At 32.0% G+C, this 26,268-nt stretch overlaps 1 protein-coding gene across 1 annotated transcript in view; it reads left to right on the top strand.

Annotated features, from left to right (window-relative positions):
* LOC144254981 (uncharacterized) overlaps positions 1 to 23,749 on the top strand; it is a 29,486-nt gene extending 5,737 nt beyond the window's left edge. Inside the window, exons 3-5 of the mRNA XM_077799043.1 lie at positions 15,469 to 15,621; positions 16,477 to 16,536; positions 23,549 to 23,749. Of these exons, the coding sequence (XP_077655169.1) occupies positions 15,469 to 15,621; positions 16,477 to 16,536; positions 23,549 to 23,583 (248 nt within the window). The 3' untranslated portion in view covers positions 23,584 to 23,749. The remainder of the gene's footprint in view (positions 1 to 15,468; positions 15,622 to 16,476; positions 16,537 to 23,548) is intronic.
* The last annotated feature ends 2,519 nt before the right edge of the window (positions 23,750 to 26,268 follow it).

Below are 26,268 nucleotides of genomic sequence, written 5' to 3'. Positions count from 1 at the left end.
TCTACTGTCAACTAGCATTCAAATGCAGCTAAGGCAAAGGATTGTAGATTCGATTTTCTAGGTTATAACCTTATAATTCCTCATGTCCAACTTTCTAGGTTTAGCATCCTAACTACAGTCATGTGATACCAGTTGAGGAACCTGATGAATGGTTACTTGATAGTTACAAAGATAAAAGAAGTGTGCTGAAGTAATTAAGGATTCAGGAAGAACTTATTTTTCATGTATTTATAGTTAATAACATTGCTTTCTGCTAGAATCTTCTTGAGTTGTTTTTTTAAAATTGTTTCCTATAAATTTTCAGAAAGATGTTTAATGAAATGACAACATGAATTTGGTGAAAGCACATTTACTAAATATCTTTTCACACTAGTGTTCAAAGTGGTAATGGTTAGCAGAATATCTGTTCTCAGGTCACCTTGAGATAACATTAGACTTTGGAAGATTAACTCATGTAGAGAGTATAAACTCTTGGATTCTTATAAATGTTCCAAAAGATGCCCTTGGTGTTGATTTTGGAAAAATCTCTAAATGATGGGCTTATTTGAAAATGGCTTGTGGATAAACCCTTAAATCCTTAGAGTTGATTTTGTTTATTCATTTTTAAAATTTATATCATTTATTCATTTTCATTCCTATTACTTGAGCCATATTTAAGGTATGTGGACTAAAATAAATATTAAATTACTTTTAGGAATAAAATTCAGCAGTAGTGACGTGCCCAATAGTAATAGGAACAAAAATAGAATACTGGTGTTGTGAGCCTTAGGCTTTTTCTTGAAACCATATAAATATGAATTTAATGAATAAAAACTAAGAAGACTGCATGAGAATAAAAAAATTATTGTATTCATGAACAACTTCAAAGCAATGAGTTTGAAAACGATATAACTGCTCAAAAATGACTTAAGGAATGTGTAATATTTTTAGATAAATGAGCATCTAAAATTTAAGAGAACCTATCCCCTCATTACACCATCAAAGGGGTTAAAAAACAACAGAATTTACAGTAACAGCAAACCACCATCTAAAAAAGCATATAGGACAAATTTAGACAATAAAAATGAGGTTAGCAAACCAACTTTTAACATGCCCAAAGTAAACATCATAAGGTTAATCATGGGAGAGAAAGATTAAAAAATGATATTACTATTAGAGAAAAAAATGGAAATGTCAATAGAGAAAACTAGTGAAATTTAATGCCCACTATTAATTATTTAAAGACTAACAATATAGAGGCGAAAGACCGCAGTTAACGGATATGTATAAAAATCTACAAAAGTTATGCTTAATAAAAATTTCTAGGAAGCATTCATTTTAAAAGCAGGAATTGACCTTATTTATATGAATACTTTTATAATCACTATAGATATACCATTGGAAATATTAAGATAATGCAGTAAGGATATGGATGTGGCTCAAGTGGTAGCGCGCTCGCCTATCATGAATGAAGCACTGGGTTCGATTCTCAGCACCACATAGAAACAAAATAAAGAGATTGTGTTCACCTAAAACTAATTTTTTTTTTAAAAGATAATGCAGTAAAGTTGCTGAATAAAGCTCAGTACCCAAAATCAGAATTTTGGCATCTTAAAAATGTTATATTTGGGAACTAATACAATAAAGTATAATTGTCCTATGAAATGATCTAAAAGAAAAAGATATAAATGCTATAAATATCCCAAATCAACAGAGAAGGGTAGGATGTTAATAAAAAATATAATATCCTTGACGCAATGTATGAATTGAAAATAATCTTGACTAAGATGCAAATTGACATTTTCATGAACCCTGACAAACTAAGATTTATGTGAAAGCTAGATATAAGAATATGAAATTTCTTTTGTGAAAAACGTGTCTTACATATGACTTTGATACAGAAACATGCACATTGATGTTATTCTGATAAATAATTAAATTGGTATTATAATCAGTGGATCATTAACTAATGTTCTGGAACATTATCAATGAATGAAAGTGTGCTCTAGATACAAAAATTCATTCTCATGAGGATTAAAGATAACTTGAAAAAGGTAAAATTTTGAAACTTATGTTTATATTTGTGTGTAAGGAAAGAATTGAAAGTATCAAACACCCAAATCATTGTAACAATGGACCATTATAAAATTAAAGCTTTGCTTATTAAGTCATAGAAATAAGCAAATAATCCGATATGCTAGTAGTTTTGTAGTACTTCCAAGTGATAAAGATTTACTTAAATATACAGTCAACACATGCACAAAATGGAAGAGCAGCTCATGCTTAGAAGGAAAAAATCTAGATGGCCCAGAAAGATGTGAAAAGTTCTTTTAGATTCAGAAAAATACAAAATAAAAACAAATGACATACCAGTTTACACAATTCAATATGGTTAAAATGAAAAATGATAATGAATTTTGAAAACCATATGGAGCAATGAAAACACATTGCTGGTACACTGCAAATTGGGAAAAGGTTTTGGAAAGCAAGTTTGAAATACCTATCTATGGCAGTTGAAAGCAAGCATAACCAATATTTCCACATCATGTATCACTGTGTATAATATGAAAATATTAAAAATGCATACTCACTAAATAGAAGTAAAAATAAATTAATTGCACAAATGAAATCTTTAGTATAACATTTTTATAATTTGCTGTTTTTTATTTGAAGCTTAATAATAGGCAAATCAATGCTGTCTATTAGGATGGAAGACATACACAATGAAAAGTATGTAAAAAATATTTGACTAGACTTCTACTTTTTAAAACATATGGTGCACATGAAGCCTGGTACACATCTGAATTCTGAATAAACTGAAACAAAGATACTGTTAAATGCATTGCTATCCTCCCAAGTAAGGGAAATTACAGAATTCTCAGTTCTTTCTTTTAATATACACATATCAGAAATACATGTGAAGAAAAAAAAAGATGGCACTGGGAAAAATATACATACCACATGGGACTCGGAAAATAGGCGCTGATCATTAAAAATTGAAATTATATTTCAAATGAAATAATATTTTCAATCTTCATGAAAGAGTGCACAGGCAGAAAGTGATAGGTAGGTAGGTAAGTAGGTAGATAGTCAGACACACACCTTCCCAACTTCAGAGAACAGATGATAAAAGTGAGACTGTCATAGCCTGATGTGAAATAAATTAATTAATCATAGTGACATCATTATCACTTCCTTTGGGAATTTGTGCCCATATACTTGTTTTTTACAGAATTACCTCTTCCTGATGGAGAAACATGACTGAGAAATAATATATTGAAAATGAAATTATATTTCTTGAGTACCTGACAGAATTTTTTTTCAGTGAGCATCTGCACAAAATATAAATTTGCATTAAATGAAACATTTATTCCTTTAAGGTTTTATTTATGCCCATCACACTCAAAACCTATTAATTCTCTTTTAAAAAGGAAGTTTTAATTCTATTGTTTATTATTTCTGCTGATTCTATAGAATTAAAACCTCTTTCTTGTACATAAGATTATTATATACAGAATATAATAGCTATGAATGATGCTTTTAAATTAAAAGATGAAATTTTAAAGAATAAGATACATTATTGAAAGCAAAAGAAATAGAACTTCTAGAAATGCAAAACAAAGTATGCCAAAAAAGTTAAAAACTTGATTTACAGGTGATAATCAAACTGGAAAAAAAAAAAAAAGAAAGAAAAGAAAAGGAATGAATTAGAATGAAACAGTTCACATAGACATCAGAGTATATAATTGTCTGGCCTCCTCGTTTCTCAGTGATTGTCTACATGCCATTTTTAAAATAGATAATCAAAAGGTTAAAGTGCGATAAAGGCGGGGGGGGGGGGAGAAGTAACACTGACACTGTAATTGAATGCAATTAGAGGATGGCTAGTCCTGGGAATGGACACTGCCAGCATTCTATAGACCCAAAATTGGCAGGCAGAGACACTGAGTAAAGGAGAAATAACCAATGAGGAAATATGTTTTAATGGGAAAAGATAAAGATGCTTCCAAGGAAGGGAAGCTACCTATAAACTTGGCATTAAAGGACATGCCAAACATTTTAAATTATTGAAAATGCAAATATTAAAATATGATAGGCAGAATTCTAAATATGGTCTTTCAGGAATCCTGTGGCCTGGCTATTTACTCAAACAGAAATCTATATTCCATTGTGAAAGGACTGTACAAATATAAGTAGTGTCTCAAGTCTTTGGCCTTAAAACAAGTATGATATTTGGTGGGCTTAATCGTGAATATTTTAAAAACAAAAGCATTTTGCCATCTGTTAGTAGAATAAAACAGGGAGATTTGAAGTATGGGAAGGATCCAGTGTACCACCCTCATGGTTATACAAAATTACATACAAGAGGAAGTGAGGGGAAAGGGAAAAAAAAAAAAACAAGGGGGAGAAATGAATTACAGTAGATGGGGTAGAGAGAGAAGATGGGAGGGGAGGGGAGGGGAGGGGGGATAGTAGAGGATAGGAAAGGCAGCAGAATACAACAGACACTAGTATGGCAATATGTAAAACAGTGGATGTGTAACCAATGTGCTTCTGCAATCTGTATACGGGGTAAAAATGGGAGTTCATAACCCACTTGAATCAAAGTGTGAAATATGATATGTCAAGAACTATGTAATGTTTTGAACAACCAACAATAAAAATTAAAGAAAAGAAAACACACACAAAATTTAAAAAATAAAAATAAAAAATAAAGATGAAGAGGGCGCACCTTAATGACTGTGTGTGCATCCAGAAGAAAGTGATCTCCAGCGAGGAAATGGGATCTCAGGCCTCCAGTCATAGGATGGGGCATAGAATTCTGTGAACAACCTGAATGGGTTTGGAAGCAGATTCTTTCCAGAAATATACAGATCAGAACCCACCTTTGTTGGCACTGGCTTCAGTCCTATAAGAATGTAAGTAGAAGTTTCAGCAGAGCATGCTCTGATTTCTGACATAGAGACTATGAGATAATGAATGAGGGTTGTTTGAATCAGCTGTTTGTGGTAAGCTATTATACAGCAATAAAAAACTTGTATAGTTGTGAGCTTATCTAGATTTAGGATTACAACAATGCACTAAGGCAAAGACAAGATGCTCTGTATCATGATTTATATATGAGAAGAAGGCAAACACCCTGGAAAATATTCCTGATAAGTTTTGTATGAAAAAAACACATGTCTTCTGTCAATGTTTCTAATGTTTAAAATTACAATGAATTTAATACTATTTTATTATTATTTTTTATTTCTCCATATAGCTAACAGTGATAATGAGAATTTTAAATATTTTAACAAACATTTTTAAAAGTCATTAAGTGATCCTTATTCTTCCCATTTATTAAAATGGCTTTGCACAATTTCAATTTGCATAATTTTCATAATCTCATCAACTATGCAAAGTTGGGCTGCCTGTATTTTTTTATAAAATATGTCCAGAGATAGTAATACTGTATCTCTTCTAATAATATGTATTTATAAAAATATATTCTAATTATATATACATATGTATATATATATATGTATGTATATACATATATATAAAATTAGCAGTGAAGAAATGAAACATTGACTTTCTATAGATAACTTGAAAGGTTATCTGTGAGTTCCCTGGTTAGCTCTTTGTGGAAGTTTATATAACAGAGAGAAAATGGAAAAAAAAAAAATAAGGAAAGCAGTTTCTAGCAAAAGGGAAAAAATAATAATATGAACTCCATGAAATAAATATATTTTAACCAAGAATTACAGAGAGGATATAATATTTGTATTAACAACAAAAACAAAAAAATCTCAGAAGTAATTGCATGAACTAGAAAGAACCAAGTATAAGAAGGAGAGAAAACATAATCAAAATGTGTTTCTCATGTGAGTTGGAATATGGTTATTCTTATCAACTTCGACTTTCCATTTATAATAACAAAGGTATCAATGTACTTCACAGTTTTATGAACTAAATAAGTCTCAACTTAGTTAGGAAAGTGTGTGGTGACAAGCAAGGGTTAAACAAACCTTTCCTCAGAAGATAATATTAAAACTGAGAACTAAAGAATAGTTGCCTAGAATGAATTTGTCATTTAAATGGAGAGTTAGTTGGAAGTGAGTAACAAGAGGGAGATAGAGAAGAAGACAAGGGATTGAAGGTGGTATGTTAAAAATGAATAACCACCAAATGAGAAGTTTAAATCTCTGAAGATATTGTCATTTTGTGCCTCTTGAGGATGGAAAAAAATGTTTTTAACATAAAATCATGTCTTCTCTATTCTTATCAGAAGCTATATATAATGGCTTAGATATTAGGTGTCCACCAAAATCTCTTGTGTAAGACAATGCAAGGAAGTTTAGAGGTGAAACGACCGGGTTATGAGAGCTTTAACCTAATCAGTGCATTAATCTGCTGATAGGAGTTAACTGGGCAATAACTGTTGACAGGCAGAGTGTAGCTAGAGGAGATAGGTCACTGGGGGTATGTCTTTGGGAAATGCATTTTGTCCCATGTCCCCCCACAACTCCCATCCTGTTTTTTCCTGGTTCCATGTCCCTAGCTAATTTCCTTGACAACAGTCTTCCTACATGCTGCTCTGCCTCACCTTGGTCCCAGAGCAATGGAGCTGACTATCTGTGAACTGAGAACCAAATAAATATTTCCTCCTCTAAAGTTTTATTTGCCAGGTCTTTTGGTCCCAGCAGAAAAAGCTGACTCAAACAAAAGGATTCAGCATACTATTGTAGATAATATTTGTTGTTTACATAAACCCCTTCCTAGGATCTTGTCAGGTGAATAAATAAGTCACAATTAGGAATATTATTCTACAGAGCTTTTAGAAATAATCTTTCATTAATATAATAACACCTTATACCAGCAAGGTTAATCTTACATTTGCAAGATGAAGTGCTTTCTGAAATACAAAGCGACCTCTGCATTTTGAATGTGCTTTTATTTCCTAAATTTACTCTTCTTCCACTGCATGTATCTCAGTTTTCCAGCTCTTACTGTTTTCAGACTCTCTCTCTCTCTCTCTCTCTCTCTCTCTCTCTCTCTCTCTCTCTCTCTCACACACACACACACACACACACACACACACACACACACACACACACACAAGCTATAAGTTTAAATCAAGCCCTGAGGTACTCATTTCAAAGTAAAGTTAGGTAATGTGCTTTTACTCTTGCTATTTTGTCAATTATATAGTTCAAGTCCTTACTTCCAAACTGGCTACTTTTATAGTTTGAAGGTAGATTAGTGTTGGCCTGGAACTTATTTCCCTTACAGCTAGATTTTCTTTATGAATGAAAATTGCTTGTGTTTTTTCCTTGATATTGAGTTCAACAATTGATCCCGACTTTATGTAATAAAGGAAATAATATTAATATTAATCTTGGCTCTACATCAAGCTTTGTGACCTCAATCAGATCACTTCATCTCTCTGGAGCAAGCATTTATTGATAAGGGGAAAAGTTTGGATAAAATGATATCTTGGTTCCCTTATATGTGCAACACTCTATGATACCATGAACTAAAAAGTTGAAAAATCACCACCAAGCACAACTTATTCCTACGAGCAATTTTCCATCTAAATATAAGGTAAATTGCACAGATAATGGATTCTACCATATCAGTTTATGACTTTCTATTTTGCTAATTGTTCTAGGGATTTCCCCTAAGTCTATCATCACTTCTTTTCTTTGAAATATGTCTTTCTGAAATTATAATCTTATCTAAAATTTTATCTCAGTTTTACATTTATATATCCAAGGGCATGCTAGATGTCTCAAGCTATAGGTTTCATTTATGCAAAATTGAAGTCTAGGAATCTGAGTTTTCAACATGTGATCCAGTGAATTTTACATATTCTAAATTTTGAGAACCACATACCTATATAGAAAATAGAAAATAACTATATTCTTTCTTTTTAACAGCTTTCAATAGGACATCCTTAGGATGTTTGAGGCCTAAACAATGGGTTTTCTTCTGTATATATTAACCATTCAATTTATATATAAATCACAAATTTAATAACAGGTGAGAAATAGTATTTATTGATGAATATACAGAATAATAGGTAGAAATGGGATATTTCTTTATGGCCTAATCAATGCACATGAAAATATGTTGTCTATGCATAAGAATTGTATTCTATTTGATCTGTAGTCTCTGCTTCCTCTTCTTTATTTTCAAATGTGATGTTCCTAGCTAATGTCATGTCTCCTACTGCAAGAAAAATGTAGTAATGCTATTTTTACTCACAATGACATTGTTCTTAGGAATGTTGTTCACATTGAAATAATATAGATTTCTTGTTTCTAATGTTTCCAAATTCCCTCTATTTAATGCTTATTACAGTATACATAATGTGACATCATCCACTGTACCTCTACAGATATTCTATCCAAATGACTTTTTCAAAGATTTTTTAATATGTTTCATTCATAACAATCACTTATATAAGTCTTAACAACAATATTCAAAAAATATTTATCTAATTTGATTTTTGGATATATTAAATTTATCAAAAGGTAATTTAAATAATGTATATATGGAATATTTGGAGACTTCTCAACATCTTCAGGCCATAGTCACTGCTTTCCAAAGATGTGATCACTTTCAGTATTCACCAGAACTTGCTTCCCATAAGTTTGCCTGCACAAATTCATTTTTTAAAATTGGTTCTAGTTGTACATGACAGTAGAATCCATTTTGACAAAAAAGCATGGAATACATCTTGCTCTATCTAATTCAGTCCCCAGTAACTTCCTTCTCCTCCCCTCTCCCCACATTCTGTACCCTTAACTCTACTGATTTTTCTGCAATTACACATAGGCATTTTTTAATAGTGTGGATAGACAGTACTTCAATAGAGAGAAAGATACCACTTTCATTCACATAAGAATGTCAATCTCATGTACTAAATAAGTATCTCATGTACTATATAACCCTTAATTAATACCATGCCAAGGGAACATGAGGTCACCACACTAATTGGAGACAACTGCAGACATTCATCAGGCTGTTTTTGTGGTAGTTTAAAGACTGTGAAAAGTCCTTGGAGACAATATGCTCAGCCACCTGTGGAGAACTGAGTGACATGTTATATGGAGTATATACAGGAGGTTTGGGTAGCTAGTTCACTCACCAACAAGGGAAACCACAGAGGATGCCACAGGGTAAAGGACACCTGTTGCTGTTCTACCAATGTTTGGTGGTAAAGAAATAACCCTGTAATTGAAACAGACACCCAAAGGGGCAAGATCTAATACATGAACTCACACATTTGGTTCAAGTCCAAGGGCTGGCTCGGACATACACTATACTAGATCTTGAACTCATACTGTATCCACGAGTGTTGGTTTTAGAGAAAACTTCAAAAATTTTAGGGGAGGCACTCCAAAAATGCCAGAAGTGCCCTCATAAGTGAGTCCAGTGCAGAAGGTGGTACAAAAGATGGTATTGAACCACCATATACAAAAGCTGTTATCTTCTTTTAAATTTAAATGTTGGCTTCATTCTCTTTCCATTCAACCATAGCTTTTCTGTCATAGGCTGTATACTACATATTCCTAAAAGTGTGTGTTTGTGTGTGTGTGTGTTATGAAATTTATGACTTTGTTAAAACCATCCTATTGGTGAAAGATGCACTATCCTACTTTCTCTTAAAACTTTGTCACAGATCAATTGACTCAAGGAGTTTGAATGCATTTCCAAACTTCCAATTCTGTTTCATTAGTCAATGTCAATCCTTATACCAATTCAACAATATTTTGATTATTGTAACTGAAGTAAGATGCAAAAGCATTAAACAAGAGTTCTTCTACTTTGTTTTTATACTTCAATATTTTCTTTTTGGTTATTTGGGTTCAATTTAAAGTTAATATGAATTTGAGGATCAGCTTGACCATTTCAGCAAAAAAAAAAAATGTAATTTTATAGGGATTGCACTGAATCTGTATATCATTAGGTAACAAATAGTATTTTTAATAAATGGTGCTGAGATAACAAGATAACCATATACAAATAATAATATTAGACCCCTAGATCATTTCATACAAAAATTTAACTCAAAATATCTCAACAACCTAAATATAAAAGCTAAAACCATAAAATTCTAAGAAGATAATATACATGTAAATCTTCATGACCTCAAATTAGTGATGAGTCCCAGATTTAACACCTTAAGGTAACAAATCAGAAAATAAATAAATTGGACTTAAAATTTAAAATGTGTGCATCAAAAGAAATTATTAAGAATGTGAAAAGACAACTACAGAATTTAAGAAATTATTTGAAAATCCTAATTCTGATAAGGGTTTATTATCCAGAATACAGAATATATGTGTATGTGTGTGTGTGTGTGTGTGTGTGTGTGTGTATATATATATATATATATAAACTATTATAACTAAATGACAAAAAGACAAATAACCAAATTAAAATATTGGCACAAGATTTGAGCAATCATTTCTCCAATGGAGGTAATAAAAGGCTAGCAAGCACAAGATATTTCACCTTAATGGTAACTATTGGAAGTGTTAATTCAAATCACAATGAAGTACCCCTTTGTGTTCATTAGGATATTTTTAATAACAAACTGGAAAATAACAGATGTTGGCTAGCATGTGGATAAATAGGATCCATAGTACATTGTAGATGGGAATGTAAAATGATATAAGAACTATGGAAAATAGTTTGGTGGTTTTTCAAAAAGATAAACATGGAATTTCCATATGACCTGGCCTAGATATATTACAAGAGAAATGAAAATATAGATACACACAGAATATTAGACATAAATGTTCAAAGCACCATTATTCATACCAGAGGAAAAAGGAAAACAACCAAAATGTCCATCAAAATGGATGACTGGATTTAAAGTTTTATATATATATAAAATGAAATATTATTCAACCATAGACACAATGATATACTGACATCTTGGACAAAACTTTAGAACATTATTGTAAATGAAAGAAATCAGATTTTTAAAATCTATGTATTTTATGATTACTTGATGTGCTATCACAGAACAGGCAAAAACATAAAGATAGCAGTTTAGAGGCTACCAATGAAGAGGAAGAAGGGAAAATGGGAAGCGATTGCTTAATGGGCACAAAGAGTTTTGTGAGGTAATGAAGTCTTGAAACTAGAAAAAAGCTAGTGGATCTACAAGATTGTGGATATACAAATACCTACAAAATGCCACTTTAAAATGGTTAATTGCATGTTATGTGAATTTTACCCTAATGAAGCAAGATAGACAGGTCAATCCCAAGTAATCTTTTCTAGATAGCATGTCCAGAAACAAGTCCAGATTCAATGGTCCTACTCATTCCATAATACCTTATGTGTGTCTCTATTTTTACACCCTCATAAAATTGTATTGAAAATTTATCTTGATATATCAACATATAATACTAACTAAATTAAAAATTTTTAAGACTAGAGACTATATCATACTCTGGAAATAATCCAATACCTGACACAAAATAATTGATTTATAGTTGTTTTAATTTGATGGTAACTTGACTACTATCCAGAATATTTGTATAACAGTTTGTCTAATTTTTAGGTACCTAATCACTAGTCAAATATATTACTTGCATTCTGTTGAGATTCTTGTAATTAGTGCCTCCAGTCTGTTTTCACAACGTATCGTTTATTATCAGTTGCCTAATTATTCTCTGATAATTATTATATAATTAAAATTTATATATGATTCCTCTGTATCACTTTGATACATGCCAATTGTTGCTACAAACTCTTGAATGATGTGCCTTTAAACATTTGTACTTTGTAATATATGGTAATGTGATTATGCTGGTGCTATAGAACTTCTTTTGATGAATTAACATCTTCTATGTTCCACTTTCATTAATATGTTTGAAGCCTAAAGACCCATCTGTCTGTGCCTTGTGACAGACAATTTAAGTCACATTGTTAAGCATACTAACAGAAAATTTTAAATTTTTATTTGTAGTTGACAGAATGCAAACTGAAAATATTATATCCAAGTGGATTGTCATTTTAAAAAAATTTCTTCAAAGGCAAAACTCAAAACATATCTTATTCAAAAATATGTTCTTTGAGCATTACTCCCAAATCTCTAGCTCTCTGTTTCTCTTTCCATCGTGTGTATACAGTGTGTAACCAATTAGTAAATCATAATAGTTTTCCTAATATACCTTATGCATATTTATTTCTTTTTCTCTTCCTGTTTTATCCCATGCCAGCATGAGAACTCATACCCAAATTATCGATATCTATTTTTTCCAAGTCATTCTAATCATTCTGTTACCCATTGTTCAAATCAGAAGCCTACTCTATTTCCTAAAGGATAAATCCATATATTTCAAGTTTACATTTAAAACTTCCCACAATCTGATTCTTTACTATCTAATCTTTTCTAACTTCATCATTAATTTTATTTACTCAATCTACTATAAAATGTCACTTTCTTCCCTTTGTAAGTAATATCTGTTAACTTCTAGGATTCTTTTCCACCTTCCTAAATCCTACCTGGAATTCCTCTTGTGTTTTAGTTTTGGTGAGTAGGAATTTCAAGTTACTAATCTTATTATGACTGAAACTAAGTTCCTCCACTTTCTCAACTCTAGTGATAAGTCATAGATGTCATGCCAATTACTCATAAGCCAACAATATGGTGATTTTCATCATCATTCAAAACTCCTCAATCTTCAATGTCCCACAACTTTAAATTCTGATCACTTTCTTTTATTCTTCCACATCTTCCATATAATTTGATTCTTACTGAGGCAAATGGCCAGATAGCAGTTTCATCTTTCAATTAATTGGAAATGTGAATGCATCTCCTCTATTCCTGGACAGTAGTGACCAACAAACACACTGTACCTAAGGACCCAATATTGGGATGTGAAGATTAAGAAGATGGCCAATAGTTATAACAGTAGACGTGCAGGTTGAACTTGTTTAACTTTTGAATTAAATCTGTTCTATCACCTATATGGCAAAGATAGGTCTCATTAAACCAGACAACTAAATGACATTTACCTTCTATCATAAAGTCTGATCATATACATTTTTTCAGTAAACATATTAAGATACTGTTGTGTTTTGCATCTGGAATTGTCCCCCTTAAGAAAGCTCATATTTTGGAAGCATAGTCCCCAATGCAGCTTTCCGTTGCCATATTCTTCTACCCTGAGATTAGCCTCAGCTCAATCCCAGAGCAATGGAGCCCACTAAACATGGACCAAACCCCTGAAACCATGGACCCCAAATATACTTTCCTTCCTTTAAGTTGTTTTTGTCAGTTATTTTGGTCATAGTGATGAAAGGCTGATCAACACAGATATATTTTGATAAACATTATGAGAAACACTGAGAAATAAATTATAAAATCGCTTTTGTACTCTAGGTTCCAAAAGCAATCAATTTAAGAATATCAGATTTTAAAATATTAATTTTTCTATTTCTCAGTTGAATTATAAAAATGAGATAATAGATGCTACACTAACTAAACTTTAATTATACAATGTAAATTGTAGATAATATGATAAGTTATTTATTAAGAGAGGTAATTGATAGAAAGCAGAGTATCTTTTGAGCATTCATATGATTTCTTCTGTTTTATAGAAAGTACATAAAAATTTCTACATCACAGCAAATTGTTTTAGTCTGAAGCAGTTATGGGACAGAAAAGCACTCTATCAAAAATAAATTTATAAAGAAAGCTTCATCATAACAAAGAACTTGTCTTCATCCTCATAGACCTCTTTTTCACCCACACACAAAAAAATAATTTTTGTTAGCACAAGACTGCATTATTTTCTTTTCAATTATATGTTGAGATCATTTTGAATATTATACAAGCAAAACAGCTAAGCATGGAAATTAAAAAATATTTCCATTATTTTGCAATTGGTAAACCACTCTATTTATGAAAAGTTGAACATGAATATTTCTACCACTGTTGAACATACTTTCATAAGTAGTGATAACTTTTGGGTAAAATAGAAGACATTTAAGCAGGTCTAATAAAAAGAGGATTTTGTTATTAAGAAACACAAAAATGGTTACGATGGCATGAGGTGTTGGATTTATAGTATTTTATTGCTCTATAGTTAGTTCCATATATAGTAATTTATTTAGCATTTTGCAAATATATTTCTGCAAATATTTATGTATACACATATCACTTTATTCTTACCATTTGTTACTCTTAGGACAGATGAAATTTAAATTCATGTAAACACTTTCATACCCTCTATTAGTATTGAAGAAATACTCTGTGGAAGAATACAAGTGAAAAAGGATATATATTATTTGGGTGCTTACATGATAAAGACAGTTTTATTACTCTCTAAAAACATGGTTGTAAGTCAGTTTCAATTCCATAAAATACCTGACATATATGTAACACTTTTAATGACTAAAACTTTTAAATTTCTTTTAGGACTGCAGATATAATATCAATTTTCAAATCTTTGAGATATTTTATATAGCATACATTATACATCTGTGCAGTTACTGGTTTAATATTTGATACATGTTAGCATAATATAATAAATATAGTTTTATAGGAAGTATAGTTAGATTTTTTTCACATTTTAACTAATGAGAATTACAAAATTTTAATTGATGGGATAAATACATAGGATTTTCCATAGAAGTTATATTTATTTCATGTGAAAAATGAATAGTTAGTTGCATTTTATGTTCTCCTTTGTTATTAAATTATAGGAATTATGTAGTTTGCCTAAAGTAAGAATTTATTGCTTTACTCATTTCATAAAAATGCATTGTATAAAGGTGACTAACATTTCAATAAATTGTATGGCATTTTGTATTAACATTGAGTGATCTTGTCATTATGTAACTTGATTCTCATTTTCTGAGTTTTTAACAAAAAAAGTTATGCAACATGACAGGTTAAATTATAATAATTATTTTTTAAATTGTAAAAGCCTAACACATTGTATTATCTATTTTTCCCATAAATCTCATAGTTATTCCATAGAGTAAAGATGTTATAGCATGAAAAATACACACTAAGCAGTGGACCTTAGCTTTTATTAATTTGGGTTGTAGAGCTTGAATAAATAACAATTATTTTCCCTGTTCAATTACTTTCAATTTCATTCTTACATTTGTGACTTTTTTCTTAGATCATAGCAAGATTGTGAACTATAAAAACTGATAAGACAGAAAAATTAAATGCCATTTTATCATAATAGTAACTTTTTCCATTAGTTCAAATATTTATAGACAAAAATGATAATGCTGTAATTTGCTCTTAAAGTCATTATCTTCAGAGAGTCAAAAGTCAAGATAGTCACTCTCTAGGAGTACCCTGACAAGGGAAATTTAGAATTGCATGTGTGCAGCAGGTAAGACAATGAGAAAATGGGAAAAAATTACTGAAACAAAAAAATACATGGATATATATATATATATATATATATATATAGATATCTATATCTATATATATATATATATATATATCACTCACAGGTCCCAGAGCGGTTAGGAGCATTGAACAGAAGCCAGTAAGAAGTCTGGAGGTGTTCGACAGGATTCAGAAGTGGGCAGAGAGTGAAAGAAAAGAGAGAAAAAGAAGAAAGAGAGACAGAATCTGTGGAACTTTGCCTTTTCAAAAGTCCACAGGTATGTTAACCCTTAGGCTTTTCAAGGACGGTTGGCTAAATTTAGTGAAAACATGCAAAAAGGAATGGATTTATTGACACAACCCTGATGTTGATCATTAAGTTTTACTGTGTTCAAACACTGTGGGGTATGTTGGGTTTTAACTCAATAAGATGAGGAATAAACAGGCTATATCATGAATAACCACAGGAGGAGGGGAAGTTTTAACTAGTTCCAAGATGATGGAATAACACTGGGTTTCAAAAATGGATGCAGGGGCAGTAACTGTATTTAACAAATTTACAACATCATCTCTATTGAAATAATATCTACTAATGAAGACTATATAAGAGTAACACTCAAATTAGTCTAACTACTATTAATTACAGGATATCAGTTATTATCAGGGAAAATAATCTACAGGATAATGATGTAAAATTTTCCAATAAAAGCAATGTTAACTGATTTGTAATAGTTACAATTTCTGCTAACTGAAAAGATAAAGGTAGACCTAAGGAGATATTGGAGAACCCAAAGATGGTATAGTACATCATACGTGTATTAGTATAGATGGTAAAGAGAATTAAGTAAACATTTTTTTTTTTTTGTAACTGGTATTGAGCCCGGGGAAGTTTAATCACAGAACCACATCCCAAAAACTTTTTTATATATTATTTTGAGACGGGGTCTCACTAAGTTGCTTAGGGCATTGCTAAGGGCAGTGCTGAGACTGGCTTTAAATATAAGATCTTCTTGTCTGAGCCTCCTGAGCCACTCAGATTACAGGCAGGTAGGTGGTACACAACTGGCAAAAACTAAGTTAACTTTATCTTACAGATATATGCAAATAAATGATTGTATTTCCTGTCTTAACAGGATCAAAAGTGTCAGTAGTGACCACACATCCTTCTTTTCCTGTAATGACTTGGCTAATAGGTATGTTATTGGTAATGCCTTCTTGTCTTTTGAAAGTGTTGTTTTTCGATGGTAAAATATATTTCTACCTTAGTAATAACTCACATAAGAATGGGATGTTTTTTCAGATACTGAAGGTCAAATTTTAATAAAATTTGAAAGATCAAATCTTCAAGGGAAGTATTAAATATTCATATAAAATATTTTGATAATAGTACATAACTATCAGTTAGAAATAAACATTTTTGGCATTGACAGTCAAAACGTATAATGAATTAGCTGATGGAGTAATTAAAAATATGTGAGAAAATAGAAGAGACAAAGTTATTTGAAACAGTGATTTCCATGCTTTATTTCATTTGGAATAATAATGGACCAAGGACAAACTACAACAATGAGAAATTAAAAGATTGTAATATGCTCTAGGAGTTACATTTGGAGCAGTTGTAAGTGAAAGCAAATAGTTCAAACCTCAACTTCTATCTTTATGTCTCGGTCACAGAACTTTGGAAAATTTACAATATGAGAACAAATCTCGCACACTAAGGTGATAATCATACATAATTTATATGGAAGGTAACATCTAGCATCTTACAAGTTGTTAGGAGCTTTCATCAATGAACAGAGGTGGACAGGAAGAATTCAGAGTAAATTGCTGCTTCCAGTGGGTGGGTAGTTGTGGTTCTTGGGTGTGAATACTGTCTTAGGCCTTAAAAGTCATGTGTTGATAGACATAAAATACAATAGAACAGTGCTAGTCAATAGAGTTATCTGAAATGGCAGGAAAGTCCTGTGTCTAAAACTATGGAATACTGAAAATGCAGGACAAAGGTAATGTTATGTCATGTAAATGGACAAGAGACTCTGTTTCTGGCTCCAAAAAGAGGGGAAATAAAAGTCAGGTGATATATACCTAGGATTTCAACCTTATATAGACTCTTATCTCTTTATGCCTCCGTCTAATAGCCACTTGGTTCATTATAACCCCAATAGCTTTCTTTCTCTCTGGATCCATTTCATCCCAATTTCCTGTGGGATGAAGAAAAAGAACAATTAGCAATGACCCTATTTTATTAATAACAACTCATGTACCTAAATAATCCAGGTATAGATACTAAAAGTTTAGGCCCCACAATTTAGGGATTGGTTAGTTCATTGTACCAATGGTAAACATCAGAGTAAATATCTTGAGTTGGTTATCAGTAAACTCTTAAGAAATAGCAAACAGAATTAATTTTTCTTTCAGTAATGATAATCATCACTATCTATGGTTTAATACTTATACATAGAGCAAGAAAAAAAGCACTATACCATATTGATAAATTCTTTACACATTTTACAGTTCCTGTCACTGAAGGATTTTAGTATTCCTCTGAATATTTAGTATCCCTCTCAATTCTAAAGGTGTTGAGTACTTTCAGTGTTCCTGTCAATGAAGTATGTGAAATTAAAGAAAAAAAAATGCTAGGCCATTTCCTGTGTGTGTGATTTTTAAAAACTGTGTAGAGTTTTTAAAAATTACATATGTCTTTGTGTGACATTTTGTCAGAAATATGATTTATATATAAAATTTCATGTAATGATTTGTATATTATTTTGTCATATATTTACATAATGTTAAGTATAATATTATTTTGAGTATATTCTCAAGGAGAATCAATTTTATCCTAATCATCAAAATTAAACTGTAATATTTTTGTAAGGTATAAACTATTTCACTATATAAATGTGGGGACTGAGGCACAGCGATATTTAGTTAATTTACATGTGCACACATGGATTTGATTCATCCATCAAATCATCTATTTTTTTTTTACCATCACAGCAAATAATCTCGCATTTAGAGGACTTTGAATAACAAAATTTTAACTCATGGTTTCTGTGAGTCAAGAGTCAAGGTAGAGATTAACTGAGTGTTCCATTCTAGACTTCACCAGGCAGAAACTGGTGTCAGCCACAGATGTCATGTCATTTGGAACTCTCAAATTGATTGTTGGCAGAATTCAGTCCCTTGTGTTTGTATGCATGAGGGCCCTGTTTTCTTATTAGCTCTCAACTCTCAGATTTTACAGGTTATCCTTTGGTCCTTGCCACAAAACAACCTCTCTGATGCTTTTACCTCTTTCAAGGACTTATAGAATTGGTCATATCCATCCACTGTAATCTCCTTTTGCTGAACTCAAAGTAGAAGAGTAACTAAATCACAAGAGTTACTATCATAGTAACCTCCTGCCAATACACACATTTAAGAGAAGTAAGTTATAGATGTGCATAACAGAAGACGGAAAGATTAGGGACCACCTTAGATATCTGCTCATAGCTACTTGCACATGAGCTTTTGCTTTACTCTTTTACTTCTTAATGCCTGGAACGCTACACCATTATGAGGCAGAGGGCATAGTTTTACTCACTGTCATTTCTTGTTTACGCTCTTGTTTGGTCTTCAGGGAAAATAAGCACTGAGATAAAACTTGGGAGAGGGTTATTCTAAGTTCATTCTAAGTTTCAAATAAAAAATGGACAAGAAGCCCCATCTATCTAATCATGGAGCTCTCCAGGTTGTTAAGTTCATTCCTATGGATATCCAACATTGCTCATCAACAGGAAGCCCAATGACTACTTTCATTAAAGCAAATCATCATCTAATACTTAGGGATCTTTGTTGGCAATTTTTATTCCCATTTACAGTGAAAACCTACTGGTGTTACATGGGATGTGTATAACAGATTGACAGTCACACTTTTGGGGACACTGGCTTAAGTAACCTTTGTCATCCAGGTCCTTGAGCACTTTTGAATTATCATTCTCATCCACCCTTTCCAACACCCTAGTCTCAAGCACTCTACCCAGACAGCTCTTTTCTCATCCTTTACTACAAGAGATATGCAGAATAAGCACATTTCTTGAAGGCAAGGACCCTTTACCTTAACAGTTCCTTACAGAGTGGAGGATTTTCTATTAGAATTTAGGTTTCATGAGAACTAACCATGATTGTCTCATATACTGCCCAACACAATGTTTGACACTCAATAAATTCTGATTGAATGAATTATAGAAGTAAATATGCATTGATTTGAATAATATTCTGTTATGTAATTCCAAGGAAAAGCAATGGATTCATTCTGATCTTGGTAAGGAGGAAAAAAATCTCTTATTGTTATTTGGTTATGAAATCTACTTGCTAGGTATTTGTGTATGACAGGTTTATAATCTAAAGAAATTAAGAATTATTTTTTAAGTCCACTTTTGTAAATAAATATATGAGCTCATACTTTAAAGAAAATTCTAAATCTCTGATAGTTATGAACTTTTTTGTGCTTAAGAAGTTAGCAGTTTATTTGTCCTTTTCTGTCTACTGCACTGTGACTTTAAACAATGAAACGAAATACTCTGTCCAGTTTCGAAATACAAATAAGATGAATTAATATTCATCTCAGAACTCCCATTTCCCAGAAGACCTTTAGCAATTAAAGTTTGATGAATCTATTTTTTGAGTGGGCAGCATTAATGATATCATCACAACTTTTTTAAAGGCCAAACTTCTAGGGTAGAAGATGGACAATTACATGATGATTTAGTCACAAAATTTATATTTTAATTTTACATGGAGGAAAAACTTGTGATTTGGTAGCTTAATACAGAAAAAAAAATGTTTATAATAAAACATACAGTTCCACAATAAAAGAATTTAATGAATTTCAGAGTGGTACAATTAAATTTAACCACTGGAACAGAGAAAACCCCTCTGGCTTTAAAACATTTCTTCATTTGTCTGCATTGTTCATATATCCTATTATTTTACTGTTATGTTTGCTAAAATTAATTCACCCTAAGGTTTTATGAACTCTGGCTTATCTTTTCATGTCATCAAGAAATCTGAATAAAACTTTTAATCTTGATTATTTTTTTTCACTGACCAAACAATATTGACCAAACCTCAGCTATATTTAGGGTAGCAGATGATTTAATACATCTGATGAATGTAATGTTTGAATTGAATTTTTGAACAACCACTTTTCAAAAGAGTTCACACATTGGAAGCATCATTTTTAGCTTTGAGAACAAAGACTATTTATTAAGAAAATAACAATCTGATAAATAGCTGAAGCTATAATTTTAAATGCCACCCACTATCACCCAATGATTTTGTCCTTTGTTTTTAATTCTCTGGTTTTGCTACAGGTCAACCAATTACTGAATAGTTCAGCTAGAGAATAAGTAAAAGAGATTCTGATCATCATTTAATACCAAGGGTCACTGATCTAAAAAACACCTCATCTGTGATCTCACAGAGTGATCAAATGCATTTATTAGATTATTTTGAAGTAGACTTTTGGGATTGAGGTAAAGAGCCAGACTATAAATAAGGAGGCATACATGTTCCTTCTCTTTCCAACACAAAGATGGATTGTGATCATTGGCCAGTCATTTCTCAAATTCAAGTTTTCTCACCTCTAAAAGTCATCATCATTATAATTTTGACCCTTGCATCCTCACAGTGATATTGTAATATTGAATTAAGTTCTCAAATGTGGCATGTTTATTAAATAGCGGTGCATTTCATTCTTTGCTTCAGACCAGTCAATGCATATATTTAATGAGAGTATACACACCTGAAATTTTAATAATATGTTTAGTAGACAGATCTAGTGGAACATTCATGAATTACTCTCTTTTTAATGTGATATTATCTGATTTTGAATTTTTATTCTACTTAAAAATAAACATCAATCTAGAGGAGTAATGTTTCTTGTAATTTATTTGTCTATTTGGTAATTGAACCATGTATCCAAGTACTCTAGTTATATTGTGATATGATTGTCTCGTATTCTTTGAGACAAAATATATTCTCAAATTCTCTCAAAACTAGGAATCTTCTAAGGCTCACTCTGTTTCTTCTTTTAAGCTTTGACATATGCAATAGAGCAGCTATGTCAAGGAGCAATTAATTACTCAAGAATCAGCTTTATCACAACTTTTCTCTTAATTGCTTACTTCATGTTTTCTAAAGACCTATTTCATGGTCACCACAGGATTGCCAAAATCTCTGCTCTTCTTGGTGTCTGATTTAAAATAATACTAAGCTTTCTCCAAAATGTAACAATTTGGCTGCCTCATTCATCATAGCTTTTTGTTCATACTCCCCCACACTATATATGAGAGAGAGAGTATGTTTATATTTATATTCAATATGGAGCTGAGGGTGTATGCAGTTCAGTGGTAGAACATTTACTTTTCATATGTACATACATGTATGTATGTATATATAAAGTGTGTATGCACATAAAACAATTGCATGATTTATGTAGCTTCTCTCTTCTCCGTTTTTTTCCATTTTTGTCTAAAGACTTGAGGCATATAATGATTTCTTTTATCAAAATTCCACTCCATTATCACTTAGTAATAAGGGAAATAAGTCGTCAACCTGAGTATGTAACTATCATCGGATTTAGCATCTCTTTCAACATGGTGGACAGAATATGTGTGATATGTTTTCCTGCTACATTATGTTTTATACTAAAGAATCACTCAGTTTCCTAAAATAATTTCTTATACCACCACCTTATATTTAATAACAGAAAATACCTTTTCTGCTTTTAGGTCTTAATATACTTTATTTTAATTATCAGAATTATTTTTGTATTGCTGTGAGATACTGGGTTATTATACAAAATAGGAGAATTGTGTAGCATATTGTTTTATTTAAAACATCTGACCTATCCAGCATAATTGAAGTTAGCAACTATTGTTTAATAAACTTTTGATGCTATGAATATGTCAGGCCAAATAAAAAGCATTCTTAAATTCCCAGTTTGAGTCACTAAAACAGTATTTGTAAAAATGCATGTGTCTTGATGACTATTGATCTGAGGATTCTATCTAAAATAATGCTTAGTTATGTACAGCATCTTAATAAATACTTTATTTCTCTTTATACAGGTAGTCTGGCAGCTTATATTTATAGTTCTATTACACTACAGATAAATATCTTATCCCTTGAGATTTCTCCCATAGGTCCCAATATTCTGAATTTATGTATGCTAGACTAGTACAAATATATTTTCCACATTAGCTTTTTTTTTTTTTGATACTGAGTATTGAACTCAGGAGTACTCAACCACTGAGCCACATCCCCAGCCATATTTTGTATTTTATTTACAGACAGCGTTTCTCTGAGTTGCTTAGCACCTTGCTTTTGCTGAGGCTGTCTTTGCATTCACAATCCTCCTGCCTCAGCCTCCCGAGTGGCTGGAATTACAGGTTTGTGCCACTGTGCCTGGCCCCACTGGCTCCCTTTGCCACATGTGATTTATAGACAGAATTTAATATTTCAGAGAGATTATATTTAAATTGAATATGGAGCTGAGGTTATAGTTCAGTAATAGAACATTTACTTTGCATCCATGTGGCTCTGGGTTCAATCCCAGCACCAAAAACAATTCAGTGGTTATAAATTAATGCAGCTTAAAGAAATATGTGCACCCTGATATTACAATCTATGGTAAGCCTAGACAGTCTAAGTTGCTACTGTCTTGATGGGATTTAAGGTTTAAAAATCACTTGACTCTCAGCCTATTTAAACTGCATTTCTCAACATGAGTCACCTTCATAAGTTTAGCAAAAGCCTTGAATTATTACCTAAAAATACAGCATTTAAGTATGTCTCATCTAATAATTCTCATCAGCTTGTTCAAAACCCAATCCAAACCCTAGAAAAAAGCACTATACAATGTGACAGTGCTAGGTTTGAAAATTATAGAGAACCAAGATTTAATACCTATAATCTTGCCATTTTAAACTTATTAGATAACTTTGTTTTTTCTCATGTGTACAATAAATTTTAAATGTAACTTTTTATGGTTTTTGTAAATACTAATATATCATACACCAATATACAGTATGTAATTGCTTCATTAAAGCTTATCCTCTGGAGTAGCAAAACTATGTACTTATTGTAGGTATCCTTACTTTATCTGCCCTGCAAACTGCCTGAGTCAATACTTTGTAGTAGGACCCTTCTTTTGAATTTCAGGTACCCTGGATATGTCTGGACAAAGATTCTTTTAGGGGTGTGTCAAAAGGAAATACTATGGGTATAGGTTAAGTGTCCTTCCAAAACTTACATGTTGAAGCTCTAATCTCCAGTACCTCAGAATGTCACTGTATTTGGACAGAGGGGGTCATATGAATGAGTTCTGATCCAATATGACTGGTGTCCTTAAAAGAAGAGGAGATTAAAATACTGACAACATGATAGAAGGATGAGCATGTGCACACACACAGAGAAGATGGCCATCAAGAAAGATGCCTCAGAGAAAATCAAACCTGCCCTTGACAACTTGACCTTGGAATACTAACCTTGAGAAATGTGAGAAAATAAACTTCTGTTCTTTAAGCCACCTAGCCTGTGTTCTTTTGTTTTATTAGCCTTAGCAAACTAACCCTATGAGGTTTTAAAGCAAATAGATTTGGTGTGAGGTTAAGAACTCAAAATCTGAAGGGAAGGAATATTCCCAGTAATATTATTCTGATGCCTATAAATCAGATTGATATTACCAAGTTCCCACAGAATTATAACCAGTGTTCATTTTATCTAAAAGACAAAATAGAATAAAAACAGAAAAAAATGTTTTGGTATATTTTATGCAAATAGTCAACAGCTTTAATACTGTCAGCATACCCCAAAGCAGAACTCATGATACCATAGACCAGTGATGACAGGGAAATGCAAGCAAATGCAAATGGCTAGCATATTGACTGAGAAGCGTCAAAAGAAGAGCTAGAACATCATGCATTTTACTTATAAGCATAAAATATATTTGTAGTTCTAATTTCTTAAAGAGCACACTTACATATAATAATAGTTTATTTAAAGATAGATTGAGATATAGCGTATTAAGACTTGAGTTGACCAATGAGCATGTCTGTAGAATTAGTCACCAGGAAAAAGAAAGTTTCTAAAATGTATCTGCAGCCAATTTTCCAGTGATTTGGTTTTGACTTACTTATCAATCCAGCATATATTTGGAAATAAATTATCTTAATAACTCACAGAAGAACAGTCTGATGAAATGAAGTTGTCAAACATTGGCATTATTCCCCATCCATGAAAGGCTTGAAAAGACATTTTAATGAACAGTATGTTTAGAAAAACACAACTTCTCTGAAGCCAAATAGCATGAGGCTAATAGGTAAAACAAAATGTAAACAAAAAGAGCTAATCAAGAACAAATCTGTGACTTAGAGATGTTTTCTCACTTGCAATGCAAAAATTCGCTGAGGTTTCTTCCCATCTATTGACATTTGGTGACATCTGATTTTCTTTCACCAGTGTCCATATATTCTTCAGTTTTCATTCCTTTACTTATTCAACCAGTGATTACTGAGTCCTCTCTAAGTATCAGTCACTCTCAGGGTTCTGAGTGTTAGAGGATTTGGAATAACAGAAAGAATCTCTGGTAGAAAAGAACTAAACTGGCTTTTCTGCTAGGACTAGAACTTGCCAGCCTCATTCCTAATTCACTCATGGATGTTTTTGTCTGTACCACTCAGCAGTCATGTTTTCACATCTCATTTTCATTTTTCAAGTCTCTCCCCACATTATTTTTGATACTCCAATGGGCAAGGATGCCAAATACCTCTGCACCACAGGAAGATCTCATGGGAGAAAAGGATGTTTCACAACCTAAACATAAAGGCCTGGAATAGAGTTTGAGGGCTTAAATGAGCATGCAAAGTAGAATTGGTTTCAGCTGAAGTAGCTGTTATTTACTCTCCAATCTGATATCTTTATGATTTCATTATTTTTCAACTCTTCTTTCACTACTGCAGTATTTACTGATGTTAATATAGGGCCTAAGGGTGTGAACTCTGGAGCCAAAGAGGTGGTTGCAATCAGTCGAATGATCACGGACATGTTTCTTTCTCTCCTGTACTTCAGTTTTCATATCTATAATAATTTGAAGGATCTATTATAGAAACCTCATAAAATTGTTGTAATAATTGAATGAGATGCTTATGAAATGATCTTTGGCCAGTGTTTTCCTACCTATGTGTATGTTAATAGTATGTCAGAAATTCACTTCACACTCTATATTTTGCTCTGCCTCTGTTTTACATTCATTTACAGCCACTTCTGCTTCATGGATTTTACTTAACACCTTCTTTGTATATTTTTGGTCTTCCATCTACCTTTGTTCTGCTCCACTATCTGAGTGTCTTTATTCACCTCTCTAAAATAGAGGATTTTCATTTAGTCACTATGTTCCATGTTTGCCTCATTTTGCTGATAATGAGGTCTGTGCTTGTTTTCCCAGTCCATTGCTGGCCTGTTGTGACTAGCAAGGCAAACACACATGGATTCCCTGTGATTAAGAGAAGTTCTGCAATGAGACCCCAGTAAGAGCCTCTCCCACGGGTCCAGCACTCATGAGTGGTGCTTGTTCCCTTAAATCCAAACAAAGGTTACACACATTGACTCTTTGATTCCTATTACTAAGAGAAGATTATGAATATATTGGAGATGTTTCTAAAAGGGAGAAGTGTCAACAAATAATGAAATAAAAATGAATAACTAGGAAGTTAGATCAAAATAAAATAAAATGAAAAGCCTGATGTTTTTCCCCCAGAAAAAGCAAGTTGTTTTCCACAGCTGGAGGCTAAAAACAGCTGTATTATCTGTATGTAGCCCATTGAATGGAGCTCAGTCATTAATATTTTACTCATGTACACATTTCATTTTGATGCAATTTT

Source organism: Urocitellus parryii, chromosome 5 (genome assembly GCF_045843805.1).
Source record: "Urocitellus parryii isolate mUroPar1 chromosome 5, mUroPar1.hap1, whole genome shotgun sequence".
Taxonomy (NCBI): domain Eukaryota; kingdom Metazoa; phylum Chordata; class Mammalia; order Rodentia; family Sciuridae; genus Urocitellus; species Urocitellus parryii.
This window is presented reverse-complemented; position numbering and strand designations above follow the sequence as displayed.